The sequence below is a fragment of the Anoplophora glabripennis genome, unplaced genomic scaffold (genome assembly GCF_000390285.2).
Source record: "Anoplophora glabripennis isolate ALB-LARVAE unplaced genomic scaffold, Agla_2.0 scaffold1313, whole genome shotgun sequence".
NCBI lineage: Eukaryota > Metazoa > Arthropoda > Insecta > Coleoptera > Cerambycidae > Anoplophora > Anoplophora glabripennis.
This window is the reverse complement of record NW_019417391.1, coordinates 65,676-80,952: the sequence shown is the minus strand read 5'-3', so window position 1 is coordinate 80,952 and position 15,277 is coordinate 65,676. Positions and strand designations below refer to the sequence as shown.

The following is a 15,277-nucleotide window of genomic DNA, read 5'->3' as shown; positions in this document are numbered from 1 at the left end:
ATTAAGAAGTTCTTTTTGTTGTTTGAGGGTCCGTACCGTGTAACTGCACGAAGGGCTGTTAATTCTTATGAACTGTGTGACGAAGAAGGACTGACTAAGGGACTTCACAATGTATTCAACCTGAAGAAATATCAACCGCCTTTTAATGTTGAAACTCGTGACAGTCGTTGCAACAGGGGGGTAGTGCACGGGAACGCAACCGTGAGTGGGGAACGTACCCCAGGAACTAACAGTGGCGAGTGAGNGCCCTAACAAGGCTGTCCAGGCCTACACGAGATGAGGCAGGATAAAGAGGGATAATCCCCCTCGATCCCAAATCATTGAGGCCAATTTCTAGCCATAGAATAATGGCGCCTCGATCCCAAATCATTGAGGCCAATTTCTAGCCATAGAATAATGGCGCGAGTATTGGTGTTTAGTAGTTAGTTTAGTTAGTAATTCAAAAGTACATAAACTGCTCAAATGAACTACGAGAAAATAATCCTACCATACATAACCTAATTTCATACATTTATAATTTTAATATATCTAGTAAAATCTAATCCTATTTCATGAAGAATATGGAATAAATAAAGGAAATTTTGAAACATGGAATAAGTAATTGGAAATTTTGAAATTATGTTTAACAGTTTTTCGACTTTGAGGACAATGCAGACTGGTTGTAGATGTATATTGAAGCATTTAAGGAGGCTTAATTACTTTGTGTATAATCCTTTTCTTTATACTTGTTTTTTCAAACAAGAAATATTACAAAATAAGTTGTATTATCGATACAATTTTTACTTGCCAAAGTAAGTTATTATTATTCACTTAATAACTAAATAGTTGCAGCTTTTATTTTAGATATTTTGTTACCACTTCATCTGTTCCATCAAAAAAAAAGTCTGTATCCAATATAGAAGATTTGAAAAATTATATTAATGAAGAAAAACAATTTTATTTAAAACTAGTCGCAAATATTTTAAATAATATAAAGTTTGGTATGTAAGTTTAGTAACAATTGTTTTTTTTTATTTTTAAGTTTTACTTTTGGTTGTTTACACTCATCTACCATTTACTGTGTATTGAGCTTTAGGAATGTGATATTATTGTTGCAGTGATTTCACATACGAAAGCTTACCAGAGTAAGTTGTATGTTATGTTTATACCATTAATTTTCTCATTTATTGTTGATGGATCATTGGCTTATTTGACCATATCGGCAAGGATAAGATATTTAGAAAATATCTATAATCTTTATGAATAAAAGGGATTACTTGTGATCAATCCACTTTAGTCCCTTAACAGTTAGACAGTGCTGCTGCTAATTGTTATAATTGTACATCGAAAGCACAAGTTAAAAGTTTTCATTGCTCAGTCCTATTATGTTATGGTTAAATCAAATTTATGTTTGATGAAAACAAGCACAAAATATTAATCGGTGATATCTAGCTATTTGGCGTAATTTAGTTAATTGAATTTTATTGCAGGGCCTTTACACAGTAGAGGTAGAAAGTGCTGCCATCTAATGCCAGAAATTGTCAGGGAATTTAAACACTGACGTGGATTAGACACAGGCATTGCAGCCTCGATAGTATGGATTGAATATATAATTGTCATTGATAGTTCATTTTTGCAGATAGTCTTTCATCTGAAGATGCTAGATTACTGTTTACATGTTGTGGAAATTCTGTTGCTGATTCTTCTAAACAGGCCAGAGATAAAATTTGTCAAGAGATTTATAAAAACCTGTTAGATTGTAATAAATTAGATTTGAACATTTCGCATACCTATATCGAAATATGTACAGAAAACAGTGTAGTATTAAACTGTAAAGAATTTTTATCACAAGTAAAATTTGAACCTAACCAGAAGACATATAAACTACTGTTAGATAATGTTTGTCAAAAAGCAGATATTGTACAAGCATTAGAATTATTAGAAACGATGAAAATCAAGGGCATATCTGTTAATGAGGAAATATTTAACGATTTAGTCTTAGCACATACAATTCAAGGGTTTGTGATACAATTAGAAACTGTAATACATAAATGTGTTAAATTTATGACAATTTTAGAGGTCTTAAGTCTGGAGAAATTGTGTTACGAACCATGAAAACTGCGCAGATTCCCGAAACAACTGCTACTAAATATTCAGTTTTAAAGGGTATTTTACAAAGAGGTAACTCTGAAGACATCGATCAAGTATTAGAAAGATATCCAATAGATTTGACTGAGGGACAAGTTCTAGAACTTCTTGAAATAGTGGGATTGGGTGGTAATATTTCTTGGCTGAATAAGGTAAATTAATACTATAATTGTTATTATATCAGCATTACTTGCTCCATTCATTTAGAAAATCATATAATGAATGTGAAATTTTTAGATTAAACATATGTATAGTAATATAGATATTACAAGGGATTATATAAACGCTCTTGAAAAGATATGTGTACATCTTGTTCACATGGATAAATCTGAATATGCAATGACTATTTATGAAGAATTTGTTGATCCAGAAAAAGACCAAAACTATGGATTCTTTATTTTAAAAGAAATGTTGCACTGTGATGTGGTGAGTTAAAATGATTATTTTTGCAATGAAAATATAATGGTAGAATATATTTTCTTATATACACGATATATATACTTTAAATTATTGAATATTTAGAAGCCATTATCTGGGCTTCATCGTCAGTGGATGGAAATACAGTAGCCAAAAAGTTGCCATCTGTATGAAATAATAGAGAATGTTGTTAAAATATGATGTTAGGTGGCACCTCATTAATTTTTTTTGGAGTAAAATAATCTGAGAATATTTAAAAATCAAATATTTTAGTAAATATCGAGACCATGTAATGGAAAAACAAGTGATACTATAGATACAGATAAGTCACCACAATTATATTAAAAATCGCCAGTCGCCATGTGAAATTTTTGGTAGCCATTCGAGTATGTTGCGTCGCCAATGGCAATAAATTACCACATCTGGCAACTCTGATTGTAACGACTAACACTGTCATAGAGTCCCTAGGCATTGATAAAGTACCACAATAGTAGCCATTTTGGGGCAAAATCCCTATTATCAATCTTAAAACATAAATTAGAATTTTTTGTACATATTAATGAAATTACTTAATTTTCACATATTATAAAGACTTTATTATGATAAATAATCCATTATTATTAAAACGTTGCAACAATTAGATTTTTATAGTTTTTTTTATACAGGGTGTCTCATAAGTAGCTGCCAACCCTGAAGAGGCCGATTCTATGATCAAAACTAAGTAAAAAAGTTCATATGAACATGGGTCCGGAAATGCTTCCTAAGGGCACAGGGACCCATTGAAGAGGGAGGAATGGAAATCATTTTTTTGCAATATCTCTCAATCGCGTTGTGATAAATGAATGAAATTTGGTATACACAGCTAAATTTTGATGAGCAATTTGATGGACTAATTCATTTATTTCCACAAGGTCCATTAGGGTGGGTACGGGGGGGCCCTTGGTACTTTGCGTGTGTAACTTTTTCATCTTTGACTTTTTAAAAAATTGGACAGCAAATTCCGTTTTCCCGAACTGTTTTACGTTAAAAAGGTACTCTTGTTTCAAATCGTTATCTTTAACGGTTTCTGAGAAAATCGCTCTTGAATTAATCCCACTTTGGTCAATTTCATAGTGATTTAAACAAAAAATAATAATAATAATTTAATACGTAATCAGTAATACACATTATTGATGTAGAACAATTATGATATGATTTGTTTATGGCTTTTGCGATGGTAATGCTGCGCGGCAGAACGCGAGTACGGCAGAAGGTTTCCAAACAGAAGGCTGACATCAAGGAGGACATTCCTCACTGTATTCCGCAATTTAGCTGCAACCGTCACTTTTCGAAGGGATCATAAGATGGAAACTTAATTTTGATAACAGACAACAAGCTATTTTAAAAACTGTTCCAAAAACCCTCCACCTTCTCTGATACAAAGTCTTGCCCTACGTGTAACACTTCTCGAAGCTATTAAGATGCTAAAACGGCATGACTTAAAAGTTTATTTGTAAACTTTTTCTGTTGCCCTTCCTGTTACCTAAGAAATGTACATATATTCATTTATTAATAATTATTCCCATCCGTTTACTTCAAACGGGAACGACAAATAATAGAGAGCATAGGTACATTTTATAGGTAACAGGTATTGGAATGGTAATGGTAAAAGCTTATAACTCAAGCATTAGACTTATCTACATCTACGAACAAGGATAACTATTAGTCAATTGTGATCTATAGACCCTATGTTGTTATGTGCCGCACTATATGTTTGATTTGAAAGTGTAAGAATATATACAGTGTGTTCAGATTTCACTTGAAACGACCCTGTCATATTTTAGTGCTTTGTACGTTTTCAGTTATTATTTTTTATATATAAGGTGAATTCAGAAATTTTTAAAACTCAAATTTATCTTTTTATGAAGCCGAAAGTTTTTTGGAAAAGTTTATCTAAGCCATTTTATAATATACTAACGTGCCATAATACATCATGCTGAATAATGATAAAGGGAGGCGTCTTGATCTTTTATGTTTTAATCCGTTTTGGCTATTAAGTGAATTCTACTTTTCTTAAATTAACCAATATTTTTAGGATATCGAAAGGACTATAACATTATGTAAACATTTGCATGATAATAATTTAAATAATTATGCTCTACAACACTTGACAGAGTTAGCACTGAGGCATAATTATACAGAAGCATCTTGGAGATTGTTAGAAAACATGCCAGTTTTGAGACCACATTTCTTCTGGCCATTGCTGTTGGATGCTAATAGAAAACAAGGAGAAATAGGTAATAATTTTGCGCATTTTCGCATGATGAATAAATTTATTTGATTATTCCACATTCCGTATTTTTTCTAGGTATATTTAATGTTTTACAAAAAATGGTTGACTTGGGTGTGGAAATAAACTGGGAAACGATGCATACATATGTACTTCCAGTATGTAATACAGATAATTTAAAATTGACTATAACGAAATTAAAGAATTTAAAAGTCACTGCCAAGGACGCAGTTAATTCTCTGTTGATAGTACTTCTTCAGAATAATAAAGTAAAACAAGCTGCAGAGTTGTGTAAGTTTACGGTTTTCTAATTTCATTATCATTAATTAACAAAACATTTATATCTCTCAGTCTCTTTCATTTCAGTGACTCAACATGTTACTATCCTTTTTTTTTAATTTAACTCATATGTAGTAAGAAATTATTTGTAGAAAATTGCTGTGTAGAAGTGATCATTTTGCAGTTTGAGTACGCACATCGCTATTTATGGTATGTAATGTTATTAGGTAGCACATACAACGTAAACATATTTGGTGAGAAGTTACTTCGATTATTTTCTTCATCGTGGATTACTTCAAAAGATACAAATTCAGTTGTTGTACTGCTACAGAGATATTGTGAATCAAATCATACAAAAAAAGATTTTGTGGGCGATTTCCTTACAGAAACATTAAATTCATGCACAAGTAATAATGATTTTATAGAGTATGCTAAACTATTGGAGGTATGTACGATATATAACTTTATTATACAAATATCCCTGCCCAGCTCCATTGTTCCATAGCTGCCTTATTGCCAATTTTAGAAAAAAATTAGGCAAAATTGCTTCAACTTTAATAAGATGTTTAATTTGGCCTGTGAAGAAATTAATTTTTCAATTTTTTAAATGGAATACTGTACCATATGTTATTGTATTGTTGGATTCATCGTAAACTTTTAATATGACTATTTCACATGATTTCTGTCTAAAATACTTTGTTTTCAAGTTATTCAACACTTTTTGAAAAATGTTCAGATTACAGTCTCTTTGTTAATTTCAAATATTTTCTGAGTGAAGAGAGTTACAAACTTACAGTTTTTCATTATTCATTTCAACTTGAAAAGATTTATCTTTTCCTTCTCTCGAAGAATCAGTTACTTGACCTAAATTTTGGAATATTTGAGACGGCTTAACTTACATTTTAATATTAGATGTAGAATAAAATTATCCTTATTTTTCTATTTAAAACAGTTCTGGAGATATGTAAATAAGGGAAGGTTGTTTGTAGATGCAAAGGACACCATGACATTTTTTAGTTTATATTAAAATTTCAAATAGCAGCTGTAGGGACTTGGACAAAATAACTGATCACATTGAATTAGTGCTGTAAAGGTGAAAACGTTCTTAATGTGCACTTGAAAAATTTCCCAAAAAAAACCATTGTGCATAAATGTTTTCTTTGGAAAGGCAAAGGGAAAACTTTTCTGAATTTTTTCAAATTTCAGGCTGTTGCAAATATTGAAGTTTGTATCTTTCTTCACTTCGAATATATTTGAAATTAACGAAGATGCTGCAATTTGCACTTTCTTCAAAAACTGTTAAATAACTCGCAAATTAAACAAAGTGAAACAATTCAGATGACTTGTTTCTTACATAGTCACGTTAAAATTGAACGATGAATTTCAAAATGCAATAAGTATTTAAAAAACTAAAGTTGGGTAGTGCCCAAGCCAAATTAAATACTCTGTGTAATCGAAATCTTTTTAGTGTGAAACATTGAAGTAACTTTTGCCTATATTTTTTACTAAAATTAATTTCTTGCATATTTTTAAATGTGTTGTTCTAAAAATTACTATTTAAAGTGAAATTTTACAATTTATTTTTAATTGTTCTAGTTGATAAATAAAAAGAAGTTAAGAATAAATACTGCAACAGCTGATAATTTACATAATTTAACTTCTTCAAAATGCAAAGATTCAGAAGTTTGTGAAAAAATTAAAGATGGAATTGATAAGTTGATGGACTTTGGCTTAAATCCAGAACCAGCATATATTCCTCATCCGGTGAGATATATTATAATGTTTTTTTATTGGCCTTCACACATTATGTCTCTTTAGCAAAACATGACCATTGATGAACTAGAATGTCATTTATTGGAACTTCAAGAAAAAAATATGGAGACAAGAGGGGTACTTCGTAAATTAATTCAACAACATGCTAACTTGGGACATTTAGACAGAGTGAATGAACTGAGAGAGCAGTTTTTATTTGCTGGATACGAAGAAACGGTGGGCATGAAATCTTCCCTAATGCACAACTATATTAAAAAAGAGTGTTTAGAACAGGCTTTGAGTATCTATAACAATATTAAACTTACTAGTCCCCACTTTAAAATTGACAACTTTAAAGTAATCGATTTGGCAACATTATTGGTGAAGGAAGAGAAATATGGCGAAGCAATGGATATATTGAAAATTGAGACATCAAAGTAAGATATGTTCATTTAAAATACATAAAAATAAGTACATTTTTTTACAGAAAATTATTTGCGGGGTCTGGAATAGAAAAAAACTGTAGGCAATTACTAGATTCCTATAAAAATGCAGAAGAGCAGCTCAAAATGTTCGAGTTTTTAGTTGAATATGGCTACTGTAAACCTACTAATATTATTTTTGGACCTCTGGTTCGAATACATTTAAAAAAGTTGGTATTTCAAAATTTATAATATGTTACATATTGCATCATAAATGAAAGTCTTATATTTTTATGCTCAAAATAAACTAAAACGTGTATGAATGGTGAATGGATATATTCGTTATTTCAGAGATCTGCAAAAAGGTGTAAACACATACTTAAATTGTGCCAGTGACTATAAGTGTACACCATTACAGTTGGAACTTATAAAGGAATTATTAAAAGAACAAAATGATAGCTTACTCCAAAGTGTTATAAAGGCTACCGAAAAAGTACATGGAGTGGTGTCAACTCGAACTGTATTAATTGCTGCATTAGCTGAGAATGGCCAAGAAAAGGCACTACAAAAACTATTTGTGGTAAGTGTTTTTGGTAAAGTCTGTGTTTAATGTATTAATGTAATGTTTAATGTGTTTCCTACATTTACCCACATTTATGAATAAGGCTACCGTTATAATGAATCCGTGTTCTGAGGCAGTATCGTTCTGAACATGCATGAATAAATCATAGTTATACTACGTACCAATTATTCGTCGATACGTTAGTTCACCTAGCTATTCAAATTTATTTGATTTGTTCTTCAGAAGTATTGCAGAGTAGTAAAAATGGATAGAATGTAAAAGAATGCTTCTTTCACTAAATATAATAAAATCCTGTAAATCTTCTTAAATAACGGAACTTGCCGTTACTTGTCTTAAGAGGGCGTTTATATGTGCAATTTTTTGTCCAGCATTTTAGAAAATTTAAGTAAGTTAGATAGAATATCCCTTCACTGTACCAGTTATATAAGTCTCCTTCAAGGTATAAGACCACTGATAATTTATTCAAAATAAGGAAAAAAAGCATATTTTTACCTCGCATGTTTATCTTACATTTCCTGAATTTTGCATGCCTGTTGAACACACAGAAAATCGCGTACAGTACTATAAACATAATCACACCCTGCAAAGGGCTTTTAGAAAACTATTAACACATGCATTAATCACAGTTATCGAGTATCTTTACAAATTAGCTGGACGAAACAGGAAAAGTACATTTTCTGATGTTTACAGGCCCTCCATGATCTTTCAATGTAAAAAATTAAAGGTAGTTGCTGTAGTGTACCATTACGCTTTGTCACTTCCTGGATGGATCTACTTGTTCTAACACTGTCTTACTAAAAGAGCAATTTCTTGTCTATAAACTTTCTAGTTAGTAAAATTTTCAGTAAAAAAAGTTATCTAAAAAGTAGCAATTATAAGCTGGGTCTATTTTCTGAGGGCAGATACACCTACTCGTCAGATAACCTAACTGTTATATCCACAATGTTCTAATGAATGTCATTTGAACACGGATAAAATTCGCATATGGATCTCTAGTGGGAATCGATTTATGTGGAATCGAAGTGAATTAGTAATCGGTCTCAATTGATTCTGGTGTCTGATACAAGTCGGTGGCATACGATGTAGCAGATATAGTTTAGTGCATAGGGAACTAAATATTGAAATGTGAATACAAAACTAGAATTGTGTAACAATACTTATAATCGTTGAATGAGTCTCATTCAACGTTATAATGTAATAGGTAATTGGCAGAATGATGTTTATTTTATATTTAAATGTTGGACCCTCCTTTAAGCAAAAATAAAGTTGAACAGTAATTATATTTCGTTTCTAAATTATTTGGTTCTTCTCAAACACACAACAAGCTCAATTTGTACTTTAACTCTGCTATACTTTTGTAAAAAGGAATCGAACAGTGCAAACACGCGAGTTCAATCACCATTTACTCCAATTGTTCTATTTTATATTAAAATTAATTAACTAGAATATAGACACGAGAGAGAGTTATAGGAGAAACAAGGTACAAAAAGGGAATGAATAAACGACAAACACAGGCATCTACAAAATGTACAAGTACAGCTTGCTAGCTACGCCCACCGCACCGAATACGATTAGCTGATGCGGATCTTTGTGTTGCTGTTTCACATTGTATAGATTACTAAAATGATCCGCATGGCTCATCTCTAATTCGGATGTATTTATCTTTGTGTTGATATGTTTCACATTGTACGGATTACTAAAAAGATCTGCATTGCTCATCTCTATTTCGGATGTATTCATCAGTACGTTAATTCGTCAGAACATGCATTTGCTATAACCTTAGCCTAAGTATTTCCGATAGAAAAGATCTTTTTTAAAATTTAAACAAGTATCTTTCACCTCAAAGTTTTATATCAACAGTATGCATGTTCTAAAAAACCAGCCAAAAGTATAGCACAGGTGCATTTTAGCAAGTTTTTAAATGTAATATTTGATTTGTGGACTACCTTACTAGTCAAAATACAGAGAGCAACTAAAATACTTGGTTAAACATTAATGGCAGATTCTACATTACAAATTAACAAGCAATATACATATAAACATTTGGCTGGAAACACTTCGTTTTCAAGATAGTGTTAAAAATCTGAAAATATTGTTAAATTACAAGCAAATGGACGAAGTGATGTCAATAGAATTTGGTGTGTAGCTTGAGTTTCTGATTATGCATGAACGCATGTATATGCCAGTTTTTTTATATACAGTGGCTTAGTTTCGGGGGTAATATTCACTTGCAATTTTTGTTGTTGTTCAACATATCCAAACTCACTATTATTGTAAAACACTAGAGGCTTTACAAAAATGAGTTCTTGGTGAATGATAAATTATTTTCGAGATAAAGGATTTTTTTAGCAAGGTACTGTTTATTAGGTGTTATTAGGATTCAGCAACTTGTGTATTTTTGCGGTAAATGTTTAGGAGAAAGGTGGCCTCATGACGTTTTTAGAGGAAATAAAACGGTAACAGATTTCTTCAGTTAAGTGTTGTTTTTAAAAGGATAGTAAATAAAATTTGTGTTTTCAGCACTGTTACCAAGTTTATCAATAAAATTAAACGTTACTTATAACGCACTTGTATGTCTATTCTAATTTTTAGCCAAATATGGATGAAGAAATTGAAAATTGCAGGGATCTCAAAAACGGTAAGAGACAGTACTAGCTTAAATGGGGGCAAAGTTGCGTAATCAGGGGACCAACACCTCTAAAAATCAAGGCTAACATGATTAATTTTTGAAATATTTGACAAAAAACAAAATTTTGGAAATTCGTTTTGGTTTCATTTCGGCCGTGTTTGAGGTGATATTCAAAAAAGAAGAACACTTTCTCATGGCAACTTTTTACCCTCTATCGAATGACATAATCAATTTTTATATATAACGTTTCATCTTTCTAGGACCATCAATTTCATTTATTTAAATACAGCGCTATAAATTTTATTACATTTTTTACAAGCCTTCATGACCCCCAATACTGTATTTCCTCAGCCCGAACCAGATTCAGACGTTTTGTCTCGAAAAATTCATCTTTGCCCCCATTTAAGCTAGTTCGTATCTCTTACCATTTTCGAGATCCCTGCAGTGAGAAGCGAATTTGTAACGGCCTGTATATATTAATGTATTTCTCAAAAAAATATTAGTTTTACTTTTTTCAAACATAACACACCAAACATCCAACATTTTAACAATACGAATATTTATTAAGGTGGGAGTTGATTTTGGTTTAATGATAATAATTTAAGCAGTCACCTTATAAATAAAAACTTCCTTTATCTATTTTTTGCAACTTAAACTATGTATTTCATTAATTTTTCAAAACTTTGTGTCTCGAAAATGAAACGTTTCCGGACACATGTTTATAGATACTTTTTTGTTAATTTGTGGAATATAATGCACCATTTAGTTACGTCCTGTATCCTGTATATCATTCTCTATATTCCATAAATTCTTCCACTGTTTTCTTAAAGGTGGCGAACTATAGGTAATGCATGTGTATATGTAAATTTTTCAGGCAAACAAACTTAATATTAAAGAAGAACTGCAAAAGAGATGCGATAGGTGGGTCCAAGAAGGTAAAGTGGAAGCTATGCAGACTTTGGCTAGAGTTTGCGAAAGATTGTCACAAGAAGTTTTTAATGTAAATATTATTTACAACTGTATAATGCGGACGTATAGTAAGTATAATTTAATACCACCAGTTTATTATTACATTTATATTACACTTTCTCTTTTATTAGCATAGTAAACATTATTTTTTTTAGGTTTAAATAATGACTATAAAAGTGCCTTAGAGTTTTATGAACAATTATTAGAAAAAGATATATTTATAGATAAACAATTAGAGGTACAGTTAACGAAGTTAAAAAAAAATTGTAACTTAAAGGAAGTTATAAACAATATTTAATCAACTTATCATTTTATTTGAAAGAACCATCCTCCATGCAGACATCGAAAATACCTGAACGAAATCAAAGTGCCAACAGAAACTGCTGGTTTACATATGCTGTGACACAAGTTTATCCTATTTTAATATTAATATATTAACCAAAATGAAATTGAAAATAATGGACATCTCTATACAGGGTGATTCATTAATAATGGGAAAATTGAAAGCTGAAGATACTACACGTGAAATGGTGACCATTGGCACAAAAGTTAAAATTTTAAATCGTTTGTTTGCGATTATTCTGAAAATATGTAGGTTAGGAACTTGAAAATTTGTGTAACTATATTTTTTTAAGCGACGAATAAGATGCGTGTTGTAATTTCAGCATTGCTCATAGAGGGCGCCACTTATGACCAATTTTACAGAAAATTTAGTTAATAACTTTTTACCCTGTTTGTCTAATATGAAACTTGAGAGCAATAATTTTTCCATTATGTATTCTTTCAATTTGGTATCTTGATCCGTTTTCAAGAAAAATCGATTTAACGAACACTATGTTTTGATAATACGAGATATTAAAAGCGAAACAAACCAAGTATTTCTTCATGTTATTACAACAATTAACAATAAAACAACTAAAATACGTATTTATGATTTAAAGTAATTGTTCCAAGACTCCACCATTGACACTGATACACGTTTTCTGAGAGATCTTCGAGTTTGAAACAACATATTGGGATTGTGTCTGACTTCGTTGGCAGTGATTTGTATTCTTTGCCACAATTCTTCACGTGAGCCAATAGATTCTTTGTAAACTATCCCAATATGTTGTTTCAAACTCAAAGATCTCAGAAAACGTTGTGTAAAATGTATCAGTGTCAATGGTGGATTCTTCAAACAATTACTTTATTATATATTTCATTTGTTTTATTGTTAATTGTTGTAATAACATGAAGAAACACTTGGTTTGTTTCACTTTTAATTTCTCGTATTATCAAAACGTTCGTTAAATTGATTTTTCTCGAAAACGGATCGAGATACCCAAATGAAACAAGAATACATAATGGAAAAATGATTGCTTTTCAGGTTTTGAAACAAGTTTCATGTTAGACATACAGGATAAAAAGTTATTAACTAAATTTTCGGTAGAAGTTGCGCCATCTATAAGCAACGCTGAAATTGCAACATGCATCTTATTCGTCGCTTAACAAAATATAGTTTCACAAATTTTCAAGTTCCTAACCTACATATTTTCAGAATAATCACAGAAAAATTATTTAAAATTTTAACTTTCAACACCCTGTACTGGTCACTATTTCACATGTAATATCTTCACCTTTCGATTTTCCCATTGTTAATGAATAACAGACATTAGTTTTCTCTGTAGGTGTTTGCTATTAGGTTATATGTACTACATTTTCGTAAAAAGAATATTTGAATAAAGAATGTATGGCAATTAATAAAATAATTAATCGCACATGATTAATTAACCATTAGAAATTAAAAAAAAATGCAAGACAACATAGGCAGGATTGAGGGGGGGGGGGGCAATTGCCCCCCCCCCCCAATATTATTGCAATTGAGCTAAAAAAATTAAACTCAGAGTTAAACTTCAAGAGAGTGCAATTTCAATAGTCGTATGGCAATAGATCGTAGTTAAACCGCAGAGCGGGAATTCACAATCTCTGGGTTTTTCTTTTTGGGAGGGGGGTAAAATTTCTCGAGCGATATTTGCCCACTCAATGATTTGGGCAAAATCCCGCCTATGCAAGACAATTAAACTTGAAAAAACCTTACCTTTATGGTGAATAAGAATTTCAATAGTGTACCTGTAAAAAATGGCGAGCATTTATACCCATAGCTGGAGATATTTTTTCTATTTCTGTAAAAGTAGTTACCTTAATTGTAATGTCAAAAAGTGACATTTCTACATCTATGTGCGGCACACGGAAAATGGGGACACCCTGCATAAAGTGGAAGGGAACAATAAAAAATATATGTATATACAGGGTGTCCGGAAATGATGAGCAAAAAATTCAGGGGATAATTCTAGACCGAAAATAAATGCTACCTCTTTCTATAACATTTTTTCCAAAACTGATTATTAACGGAGTTACAGGGTGTTAAAGTTAAATTTTATTTGCAGTTTTTTTCCAATACCTTTTGCCACAATCATAATATTTTAACGAAATTTCGTATATGGGGGTTTTTCGGGATGAGATTTATAAATTTGCCCACCGTTTTTTCTCATTTTGTAGAGGGCGCCACATACGAGCCTTTATTTTTATTTGAATGGTTCCAACTTTTTTGTGCTACACTCTATACGACTTTTGACTGAATATTTTTGTTCTCCTAACCTTTTGACATAAAAAAGGTATACTTTATTTGTTTCGATAAATCTAACCGTTTTCGAGAAAAACGCTAAAGTAACATTGCTTGCATGTGATGAATACGAAATAATTTTAATTTATTTTCTACATTAAACATAGCATGCTTTGGAAACAAGCGCTTAGTTGCCTTGGAAACAAGTTGGTGGAGAATTAGTTTTGACAGATAGTAATTTTTGTGAAAATTTGTTGTTACGCTGATGGTGGTTAACGATAAATAATAAAAAAATAACGTCCTCAACAAATAAAGAATGGTTTACTAACAAAATCATAAGGTTAAAATACATAAGTTACTACAACAATACAAATACAAATTAAACATTCAAATCAAAGGTTCAAAGTGACGTCCTTCCTCTTCAATGCATAAATTAATTCTTCTTAAAAAATTCCGACGAACTCTATGGAATATTCCTTCCTTTTGCTTAATTACCTCACAATTAGCAATTCTTTCTCTCAGTTCATCGACGCTATTCACAGGTGTCCTGTATACAAGCGTCTTCAGATAACCCCAAAAAAAAAGAAATCGATTGGGTTTAAGTCAGGGGATCTAGGAGCCCACTGTACAAAACCACCGCTTCCTATCCACCTTTCAGGAAAAGTTTCATTTAAGAATTCTCTGGCCGCTAAACTAAAATGCGGTGGCGCGCCATCTTGAAGCAGACACATTGCATTTCTTAATCCGAGTGGTACATCTTCCAATAGAATAGGTAAGTGGTTTCTTAAAAAATCTTCACCATTGAGTCTTCGTGGAAAGAAATGTGTCCCGATTAAGAAGTAACCTACAATACCGGCCCACACGTTGACGGAAAACTTATTTTGGTAACCACGCTCTATTGATAAAAATTAGGATTCTCATCAGAAGAAAAATGCTCATTGTGGAGGTCTTTGGAATGCCCTCCTGAATAGCAATTTTTCTTATACTTACATTGGGATTATTCTCTATCGAATTCAAAATACGAGCTTCTGCTGTTCTAGTATTCCGTTGTCGACATACATAAAAAAATCGAGTTTTGAACGATCCAAATTCTCCCAGTCTTCGATGAATAGTATTGAACATTCGCGATTGGGGTAGGTTTCTATTTGTAAATGCTTCGCGATACAAACGTCGCGCTGCAAGAGCATGCCAGCAGTTAAACCGTAATAATATTGCATGCCCCGCAACT

At 31.6% G+C, this 15,277-nt stretch overlaps 1 protein-coding gene across 1 annotated transcript; it reads left to right on the top strand.

The window, feature by feature from the left end:
• The first annotated feature begins 497 nt into the window (after positions 1–497).
• LOC108915965 (leucine-rich PPR motif-containing protein, mitochondrial) lies at positions 498–11,805 on the top strand. The gene is made up of 14 exons (XM_018722130.2): positions 498–791; positions 844–980; positions 1,619–1,997; positions 2,057–2,279; positions 2,365–2,553; positions 4,619–4,820; positions 4,892–5,104; positions 5,320–5,537; positions 6,689–6,856; positions 6,911–7,281; positions 7,332–7,496; positions 7,618–7,846; positions 11,353–11,515; positions 11,603–11,805. The coding sequence occupies exons 1-14, from the start codon at positions 619–621 to the stop codon at positions 11,743–11,745; spliced, it is 2,973 nt and encodes a 990-aa protein (XP_018577646.1). The 5' UTR covers positions 498–618; the 3' UTR covers positions 11,746–11,805.
• The last annotated feature ends 3,472 nt before the right edge of the window (positions 11,806–15,277 follow it).

Bases quoted from the DNA above. Each gene is read 5' to 3' on its own strand.
- LOC108915965 (XM_018722130.2), top strand. From the start codon at position 619: ATGTTTAACAGTTTTTCGACTTTGAGGACAATGCAGACTGGTTGTAGA. The intron at 2,554-4,618 runs GTGAGTTAAAAT...CAATATTTTTAG, and splicing joins AAATGTTGCACTGTGATGTG to GATATCGAAAGGACTATAAC. The intron at 7,847-11,352 runs GTAAGTGTTTTT...TAAATTTTTCAG, and splicing joins CACTACAAAAACTATTTGTG to GCAAACAAACTTAATATTAA.